Consider the following 10,635-nt stretch of genomic DNA (forward strand, 5'->3'; position numbering starts at 1 on the left):
TCAAGCAGAGAGACAAGGAATTAGAAAAATATGATTCAGACAAGAAAAAATATAATAAAAGTAATTATTTCTGATTTTATGATGATAATTATACTAAAGTTAATAGCATAAAATGTTAACTATAATTATTATCTGTTATTGGGTCTATTTGTATTAATACTACTGCTACAACTGCTACTACTACTGTTACTTCTATACTGCAGATACTGCTACCACTACCACTATTATTATTAATTATTTTAACATAGTTATTATGTTATCAAAATAATTTTAATTTTTTTCTCAATTAATTATTTTTGAAAGATTCTGAGAGGTTAAGATTTTCAGAAGACACATTTGACATTCAGATAACAAACAGTCAAGTAATTATGATTATAATTAATTATATGATTAATTATAAATAAATTATATTTCATTTATACAGGAATTTGAAAACGAGTTAACCAATAATTATGCAAATTTATGCGAAACAATGAATGGCAGGCTTATGAAGCTTGTTTCCGATAAGACTCAGCGTTTAAAGGCCTCAGCTCTAATTGGTTGGCCATTTTTTAAATTACTTATGTTTTTTATCTCATTCTTTTGAAGCTTAAATTCTGATTGGTTAGCCTTTTTTTTAGATTTAATCATTTAATAATGCGTTATAATGTCTTGAATATTAATTAGCAAGTATATTATTTTAATCTATGGATTGATTATTTTGATATTGTTTATATTATTATTATTATTATTATTATTATTATTTATTAAAATATTTAAACTTTATTTTATCAATAAGCCATGAATGACAAGAAAATGAATGTTGATGGTTCAAGCAACAACAACAACAATAATAATAATAATAAAAATAGTAATAATAATAAAGTTGAAGCAAGCCCTGAAGATGATGTTGTGGGTTTTTTAAATTAGCGGGTGAATGGATGGATGGATGGATGGATGGATGGATGGATGGATGGATGGATGGATGGATGGATGGATGGATGGATGGATGGATGGATGGATAATTAGTCTATGAATCAACGTTCAAATGAATGGAATGAATGTATAGGTGGACCTAAGTATGAATGAATGAATTAATGGAATTTCTTATAATCTAATTTTAGAAATCCGAAATTAAAAGGAGAAAGATGATTGAGGAAAAGTCAAAGAACAAAAAAGCAAAAAATAAAATTATAAAATTTTAATTAAACTATTAAAAATAGTTTCTTTATAATTAATTGATTAATCAATTACTTGAATTATACTTTATAATTAAATGTTAGTATTAATTAACTCAATCATTTTCTTAATAAAAAAAATAATGAATAGTTTTTAACTTTTATCGCAAATTTTCCAACAAAAATACAGTCAATTTTATTTTATTTTTAACAAAGCTACATAGGTAAGTCAGAGACTGAGCTGAGCCAATTGAAAATAGGTAAGCTAGGAACTGAGCTGAGCCAATTGGATATAGGTAATATGCCATCAAAACTTAGCAAATAAATAGATATATTTACTAATTGCATATATTTATATTCAAGTTTTACAATTGATGCTAAGTTACTTAAAGTAAGGTGTGGTCTCAAATTATTTCAATGGTTCTCTGAGAATTACTGCTGTTTCAATGAGGAATTTAATAAATATACGTAAAGCAACTTTAATTTTTCAACCAAAATTGCAGTCGATTTTGGTTTTTAAAATTTCATTTAAATAATTTGTAAAACATGCGAAAAACTAATAGAAATATGACGTCATTGTCCGTATCTACAAAAAGTTATCTTGGAGTGAATGAATGCATGCACGAAGGAATGATACATTTATCAATGTGTTAATCGCCGTATCTTGCTGTTGTCTCTATCAACCAGTCAATCAAATCGAAATCAACTACATAGATTATTACAGAACATTTTACTCATTAATCCACCCATTCACTTAATCAATCACTCAAGAAAACCTTCTTCTTGATTGGGGATGACAATTTTGTTAGTTTGTCTGGATTTTTCAGCGGAGAAGAGCAGAAGGTAAGTTTGCAGAGTGTCGATGTGATTGGAATGCAAAGCATTAGGATCGTGATTCTGTGTGTTGTATGTGTGTATTTGTGTTTGTGTGTGCGTGTGTGTATGTTTGGGTGTGTCGTGTGTGTTTGTGTATGTGTGTGTATGTTTATGTGTGCGTGTCTGTGTGTGTTTGTGTGTGCGTGAGTGTTGTGTGTATTTTTCGTATCCGGTGTGTGTGTGTGTGAATTTTTAATATTCATTATTAATGAAAATAATTTTATAGTAACAATTACTACCATGAATTAATATGAATTATTATGAATTAATACGAATTATGAATTAATACGAATTATGAATTAATATGAATTATGTATAATTATGAATTAATATGAATTATGAATTAATACGAATTATGAATTAATATGAATTATGAATTAATACCTACGAGTTATGAATTAATACAAATTATGAATTAATACGAATTATGAATTAATACGAATTATGAATTAATACGAATTACGAATAAATATGAATTATGAATTAATATAATTGAAATATTTGATAGGGCACACTCGCACGCACCTTTACACAGTCTATGAAGGCGTTGATGAAGGCTCTATCGGCATCTCTGAAGGTTACAAGGGAATGGCTCGACATGTCTTTCTCATTATTTAGATGGTACATGACTGCATGGATGAATGAAAAAATGAATGACGAATGGATAAATGGATGAATGAATGGTGAATGGATGGGTAAATAAATTGACGAATGAGTGAGTGAGTGAGTGTGTGAGTGAGTGAGTGAGTGAGGGAGTGAGTGAGTGAGTGAGTGAGTGAGTGAGTGAGTGAGTGAGTGAGTGAGTGAGTGAGTGAGTGAGTGAGTGAGTGAGTGAGTGAGTGAGTGAGTGAGAGTGAGTGAATGAGTATTTGTTTGTTTGTGTTTCTTTGATGAAAAACCTTCGCTAGATCTGACAAAATCGAAAACTTTGATGAACGACTGATCGTAGTCGCACGAGAGTTCACCCTGATTGATTGAATGAATGAATGAATGAATAAATGAATGAATGAATAAATAAAAGATCGAACGAATGAACGAACGAATGAACGAACGAACGAACGAACGAACGAACGAACCATCCAATCAGCCAACCAACCCTGCTCCCTCTGACTATGGTCTTCCTGATGTTAACTTTCTCGGTGAAGGCATTGCAAGTTAAGGAGGCTGTCACTCCATTGTCAAACTGGATCAACACCTCCTATTTGAGTAAAATATAATAAAAATATAATAATTATACTATAACAATAATTAATATAGTCATAATTATACCATAGTAGTAGTTAATTAAGTTATAATTATACATTAGTAATAGTTAATTAAGTTATAATTATACTATGGAATACATTAATTATAAACTATAATAACAGTTAATATAGTTATTATACTATAGAAATATTTTATATATTCATAATTATACGCAGATGGGATTATTATGACAATAATTAATATAATAGTGAATCATAATTACACGGGCGTTGGTTAAACAGTTGAGTCGACTACAACAATAAATGAAAAAACAAAAAGGCTTCCGAACAACAACATTAACAATCACACAAACAACAAGAAGAACGACGACGACATCAACTACACAAACCACAACAACAACAACAGCAACTACAACATCAGCAGTGACAGCAACTACAACAACAGCCGTGACAGCAACTACAACAACAGCAACTACAACAACTACAATAACAGCAACAGCTGTGACTACAACAACGGCAACAGCTGCAACTACAACAACAGCAGCAACAGCAACTACAACAACAGCAGTGACAGCAACTACAACAACAGCAGCTACAACTACAACCTGATTATCGCAGACGTCATTCAGCTGTTCATAAACACATCTGCCGTACGGACCATGCAACAGTGCTTCGGTAACCGTATCGTTATCGGGAAATTCGGTTATTTCGTTCACCGGCCAATCTCGATAGCCCTACTTATCCGTCATGATATACAAATGATACAAGAATTAAATGCTATCATTATAAGCAGTATCTTATTTCACGTATTGGCGTGTATCCTTGATACATCTGAATAATATACAAAGATGAAATGACTTTTACAATCACTCAGAAGTATTTATACTTACTTTTAAACAATAATACCAGACTAACTTCCTTGATTCGATCAAGATATATTCTTGAGGCGGAATAAGGGCAAGTCGATTCAACTGCACATCCAATGCATGTTATTCCAGCTCCTGAAGGCTGGTTGGTTGGTTGAATGGTTGATTGATTGGTTGGCTGGTTGGTTGATTGGTTAGTTGATTGGTTGATTGATTGGTTGATTAGATGGTTGGTTGATTGGTTTGTCGGGTTATTGGTAGAATTAGTCAATTGTGTGCCGAATTGAATGTTTAAAATTTTGATTCAGAGACATTTAAATTTGGTTACGAAACAAATTAAATAAAAAATTTACCTAATAATTAATTTAATAATTCTTGAACTTATTTATTCATTCATCTATGTATTCATTCATTCACTCATTCATCTATTAATTCATTCATCTATTAATTCATTCATCCATTAATTGTTTCCTTCCTTCATTCATTCGTTCGTTCATTCACTCACTTATCTATTCATTCATCCATTCATCAACAAACTTTGTTTTCTTCTTTAAAATGAGCTAGAGAGCCATTGGAATACACGGACCTCACTTCAACCCCAGACTGCAGGCTTCTAAAAAAATTCGTTCAAACCCAACATATGATACAAAAGACACATAGATACAAAAGATACATAAAATACAAAAAAAAATAAGATACAAAAAATACATAGATACATAAGATATAAAAGATACTTAAGATGCATAGATACATAAAATACAACAGATACATAAAATACAAAAAAATACATAAGATACAAAAGATACATAAGATAAGGCAGATACAAAAGATACATAAGATAAGGAAAATACATAAGATACATAAGATTTATAAAATGCAAAGATACGTAATAATAATAATAATAATAATAACAATAATAATAACAATGGGAACATTCTTTTATTTACCGAAAAACAAAATCCAAATGGAATTCATCGAAAATTATTAATTATATATTAGAGTGTAAATAAATAAAATATAAAATACAATTAATTATATATTAGAGTGTAAATAAATGAAATATAAAATGTAATGTCATGCTCTTTGATCAACAAGTGCTTGAGAGGAAAAAATATATATTTAATATCGGTTAGTAGTGTTTCTGTCACAATATAGGCTATATGACGATAATAACAATAGGAACTCTTAATAATAATAATAATAATAATTATTATTATTATTATTATTATAGTAATAATTATAGTAACAATAATAATAATAATAATAACAACAACAACAATAATAATAATAATAATTATTATTATTATTATTATTATAATAACAATAACAACAACAACAATAATAATAATAATACTTATAATTATAATAATAATAACAACAACAACAATAATAATAATAATAACAATAATAATAATAATTATTATTATAATAATAACAATAACAACAACAACAATAATAATAATAATGATTATAATAATAATTATAATAACAATAACAACTACAACAATAATAATAATAATTATAATAATAATTATAATAACAATAACAACAATAATAATAATAGACCTTATAAAGTCCATGTCATGGCAGCATTTGTTAACGAGTAGCGATGATGACTTGTAGGCTTTCGACCAATCACCGCGGACGTGGTTGTGGGCGAAGTGGTACCACCCCACCTTGGTGTTCATGATGATGATGGTGGTAGTGATGATGGTGGTGGTGGTGGTGGTTGTGATAATGATGACGATGGTGATAGCGATGATGATGCTGATGGCATTAATAATGATGGTGATGGTGGTGGTGATGATGATGAAAATGGTGATGGTGATAGCGATGATGTTGATGAAGATGATGATGGTATTAATAACGATGGTGGTGGTGATGGTAATAATGATGAAGATGGTTCTACTACTACTACTACTACTACTACTATTACTACTACTACTACTACTACTACTACTACTACTGCTGCTGCTGCTGCTGCTGCTGCTGCTGCTACTACTACTACTAAAAAATTATAATGGCGTTACTATTACTACTAACAATGTTGATATTGATGGTGATGACGATGGCAATGACAAACGATATTATCAATAATAAAATTAATAATAATAATAATAATCAATAATGATAATTATAGTAATATTATTATTACTATAATAATACTACTAATAATAATAAGGGTTAAGGGTTTCTCTATCTCTTTTGCATTTGCTTCAAAGGTTTCAACGACAAACACACACAGCGTATATGAATACGTGTGCAAATCACGCATCATACACATTGCATATGGTAGGTGGGGATCTCTTTGCATTCGAACCCAGTCACTGCAGCAGCAGCAATACCAGGCGCCTTTAACCAGGCGCCTTTAACCAATGAGCCATCATGCCAATACCGGATTGGTGTGCTGAATACTGATGACGTCACCAATGGCGCCCTTCTCGATCATGTCGAGCATCTTGACAACGTGGGGGTCGTAGCGGAGGACGTGGGCCACGGCCAGGGTCGTCCGGTTCTCCCGACACACCTCAATGATCTTCTTACACTCTGAATACGTTTGCTGGAGTGTGTGTGTATGTATGTGTATGTGTGTGTGTGTGTGTGTGTGTGTGAAACAGAGAGAGAGAGAGAGAGAACAGTATGTGTGTGTGCGTGTGTGTGTGTGTGTGTGTGTGAAACAGAGAGAGAGAAAGAGAGAGAAAGAAAACAGTGTGTGTGTGTGTGTGTGTGTGTGTGTGTGTGTGTGTGTGTGTGTGTGTGTGTGCGTATGAAAAAAAGAGAGAGACAGAGAGAATGTTTGGTGTGTGTGTGTGTGAAAAAAAAGAGAAAAAAAGAAAGTTTGTGTGTGAGAGAAAAAGAGAGAGAGAAACAGATAGAAAATGTTTGGTTTCTTGGTTTTCTTACTCTCCGAATACGTTAGCAGGTGTGTGTGAGTTGTATGGGTGTGTGCTTCGTACGTTTGTTATTTGAATGTGAACTGGAGAGAAAGAGAGAGAAAGATAGATAGAGAGAGAGAAAGCTAAAAAAGACTGAAAGAGAGAGAGAGAGAGGGAGGGGAGAGAGAGAGAGATGTTTGATTCCTTTGAAGAGAGTGCGAAAGATTTAAAACGAGAAAAAGGCTAGGCTTGGTTGTTTGTTCTCTGTCAACGATTGTCCTTCACTCTAAACTAAATGAGTTAGCTTGAGTGTGTGTGTATACGTAATGTGTGTGTGTGTGTATGTGTAGGTGAGTGGGTGTGTGAATGTGACGTCATCGAACTTACGGCCATGGGTTTCTCTAGGATGATCGCGTAGCCCCTTTGAGCAAATGCGTGTACTACTTCCTGGTGGCGATGATAATGATGTTGCTGCTACTACTACTACTACTACTACTACTAATAATAATAATAAAATAATTATAATTTTAATTATAATAATAAACCAATCTAAGATTTTCCTTTGTGCATATGATAGCAATGTCGGCTATCTTCTCTTCTGGAACGCATATCCATGCTAGTGATGATGATGATGATGATGATGATGATGATGATGATGGAGAAGAAGATGATGAAGAAGATGACGATGATGGTGATGACGATGAAGATGATGATGACAATGCTGATGATGATGAAGATGATGTTGACGATGCTGATGACGATGATGATGGTGACGATGGTGATAATGATGACGATGATGATGATGATTGATAACGTTGATGGTGATAATGATCATCACTGTGATGCTGATAATGATGGCAATGACCTAAACGAGAGTTTTAAAAAAACTTGAATCGACTAATGTAGTATTACAGTCGAAATTTTGACATATTTTGATAAGTTGAAATAATTATAATTTAATAATAAAATTATAATAATGGTAATACTAAAATAATAAAAACAATAACATAATAATAACGTAATAATAATAACAACAATAAAAAAAAATAATAAAAACCCACAAATATAAAGTCTATCGAAGGGTATGAGATGCAATAGGGCCATCCTCTCCCGTCTATATTGGTTAGGGTCTGCCACGGCCGCAATCTAAGGTACGGGGGGGGTGGGGGGTAACAATAATTATTTTTATTGCTATTATTAATGTTATTATTAAAATTGTTAACAGCTTCAACTTTAGCAATAATAACAAAGGCAACAAAAGCAGCGACAGCTACGTCATCAACAGGAAGCAGCAATAGCCACACGATCATCAACAGCAGCCGCAACAGCCGCTGCAACGGCGACAACCTTCAATTTGTTTTTGTTCTGCTTGGCAAAGTCTGAGTATACGTTAGCTCTTTTTCCAGCTCCAACCAAAATTGCTCTTAGTGGCACTGATAAGTCGACGACTCTTAATGGGCATTGTTTTTAGTTTGTTGTTTTTCATACTACTACTATTACTATTAGCAATACTTCTACTAATACTACTACTACTACTACTACTACTACTACTACTACCACTACTACTGCTACTACTGCTACTACTACTACTACTACTACTACTACTACTAACTGCTAGACTACAAAAATTTAATAAAAGTGCATAAAATATGAAAAAAAAAATAAAAAAAAATAAAAAAATTCAAAAATCCCAACTGAGTAACGGGAGCTTCCTTTTCAGCATCATCATCTTCAGTAACCGGGATTGCTACTGAAGGGTCTGCCGGGGTCGCAACTGCACCCCTTCCTCCCTCTTCGAGACCCGCCACACTCAATTTTTGCTCTCCTGGGGGTAGAGCCGCGGTAGCAATTGCCCCCTCTGTCAGAAGGGCCGTGTTTGTCTGGGTTAGCGCCGGTGTGTTTGTTGACATTTTTGTCTGTGTGGTTAGTGTAATCTGTGTGTGTGTAGTTTGATGAAAACTTTATTGTTTTTTTTTTAAATAAATTAATGGATTAAATAGCTAAATAAATTTAATTAATGAATTAAATAGCTGAAGATGGTTTCCCGTAGTTAGTTTTCCCGTAGTTACAGTTTGCTACGATATTTAGGATGTAACTTTGAAGTTCTGTATTTGAAAATGTAAATAACTTGAAGACTTTATAACTCCTTAGTAGTTTTACAAGTTGGTTTGTATGTTTAGAGAATTACATTAGTGAAAATAATATTTATACTGAAATTATAATTATTAATTAAAGTGTTGTTATTATGATCATTAGTGTATTTAATATAATTTTAAAATTTAAATGTTATCAGTTGCAGGGATGGGGTGGCAAACTTTTTGTTGTGAGGGCCGCATTTTACCTTTGAAGGGCCGTATATGTACTTAAATAGCAAATTTTTCGACACGGGGGAGAGTTTTTTAAGATATGTGGCTCCTTTTTTTGGTCATAATGACGACCTTTTATGGCTGGCAAACAATGTCTCGCGGGCCTCATAAAATAGCTTCGCGAGCCGAAGTTTGCCCACCCCTGAGTTATGGCAATCATAGTGCGGACTATTTAAATATAAAATAGTTAATATATTTAATAATTACATATTGAAAAATAATTAATTAAAAATAATTAATTGTTTGTTTACCTTTAAACTGTTTTCAGAAATTTACATGACGTCATAATTCGTTTTGTAATTATGAAGCGCTTTAGTCATTCTTTAAAAAAATTGTAAAAAAATTGAATTTTTAATTGAGCTCACTTAAATACAGAAAAAAACATCAAAGAATTCTTATTACGTAGTTCATTGCAGAATAATTAAACCATTAGCAGTGGAGTAGTAGTAGTAGTAGTAGTAGTAGTAGTAGTAGTAGCAGCAGAAGTAGTAGTAATAGTTGTTGTGTTGTAGTAATAGTATTAGTAGTTATTAGTATTACCTTTGTTTTTAGCAGTGAGTTGCAAGTGATTGATTGATGGGTTTGCACTGAGAACAATAGAAAACATTTGCATATTGCCGCGACCGTTAAGTGTTTGCCTGTGTTCATCTTTGTATGCTTTTGTTGGTTTGTCTGCGTTTGTGTGTATTCGTGTGTGAGTGCGTGTGCGGTGTGTGTGCGTGTGTGGTGTGTGTGCGTGCGTGTGCGTGTGTGGTGTGTGTGCGTGTGTGGTGTGTGTGCGTGCGTGTGCGTGTGTGGTGTGTGTGCGTGTGTGGTGCGTGTGCGTGCGTGTGCGTGTGCGTGCGTGTGCGTGTGTGTGCGTGTGTTGTGACAGTATTGGATAGGATTACTATTATACGAAGACTATGTTTTAAACATTTCTAAATACACAACGATATTGATAATAATATTGTTGGCAACAACTACAACGGTTATAATAATAATAATAATAATAATAATATAATAATAATAAGAAGAATGGTTAAAATAATAGTGATTGTAAAGAGTTTACTGATAACGATAATGATGGAATATGAGAATGATGCATGGCAGTATTAGTGATTGAATGAAGATGATATTAAGGTTGAAGATGATAATAATATTGGTAATGATGATGATTGTGATGGTGTGATGATGATAATGATGATGGTGTGATGATGACGACGACGATGATCAATACTTATGATAATGGAATGCGCGCATAATCACATTTTGTGAAAACTTAATAGTTATTCATGGGAAATGTGGAT

At 32.5% G+C, this 10,635-nt stretch overlaps 1 protein-coding gene across 1 annotated transcript; it reads right to left on the reverse strand.

Moving 5' to 3' along the window:
* Nucleotides 1–1,315: 1,315 nt before the first annotated feature.
* HELRODRAFT_193068 (hypothetical protein) lies at nucleotides 1,316–8,924 on the reverse strand. Its single transcript, XM_009025501.1, has 14 exons — nucleotides 8,676–8,924; nucleotides 8,328–8,430; nucleotides 8,042–8,126; nucleotides 7,526–7,596; nucleotides 7,368–7,427; nucleotides 6,500–6,664; nucleotides 5,671–5,780; nucleotides 4,642–4,717; nucleotides 3,844–3,972; nucleotides 3,130–3,231; nucleotides 2,933–2,999; nucleotides 2,559–2,662; nucleotides 1,836–2,054; nucleotides 1,316–1,360 (listed from the first exon to the last, which is right to left on the reverse strand). The coding sequence occupies exons 1-13, from the start codon at nucleotides 8,888–8,890 to the stop codon at nucleotides 1,920–1,922; spliced, it is 1,422 nt and encodes a 473-aa protein (XP_009023749.1). The 5' UTR covers nucleotides 8,891–8,924; the 3' UTR covers nucleotides 1,316–1,360; nucleotides 1,836–1,919.
* Nucleotides 8,925–10,635: the final 1,711 nt, after the last annotated feature.

This window comes from Helobdella robusta, assembly GCF_000326865.2.
Source record: "Helobdella robusta unplaced genomic scaffold HELROscaffold_42, whole genome shotgun sequence".
In the NCBI taxonomy this organism is placed as follows: domain Eukaryota; kingdom Metazoa; phylum Annelida; class Clitellata; order Rhynchobdellida; family Glossiphoniidae; genus Helobdella; species Helobdella robusta.

Coding starts and splice junctions, on each gene's coding strand:
- HELRODRAFT_193068 (XM_009025501.1), bottom strand. CDS start 8,890: ATGTCAACAAACACACCGGCGCTAACCCAGACAAACACGGCCCTTCTG. Junction 8,127..8,327: donor AGAACAAAAACAAATTGAAG/GTTGTCGCCGTT, acceptor CCCGTACCTTAG/ATTGCGGCCGTGGCAGACCC. Junction 3,232..3,843: donor ATGACGTCTGCGATAATCAG/GTTGTAGTTGTA, acceptor TTACTCAAATAG/GAGGTGTTGATCCAGTTTGA.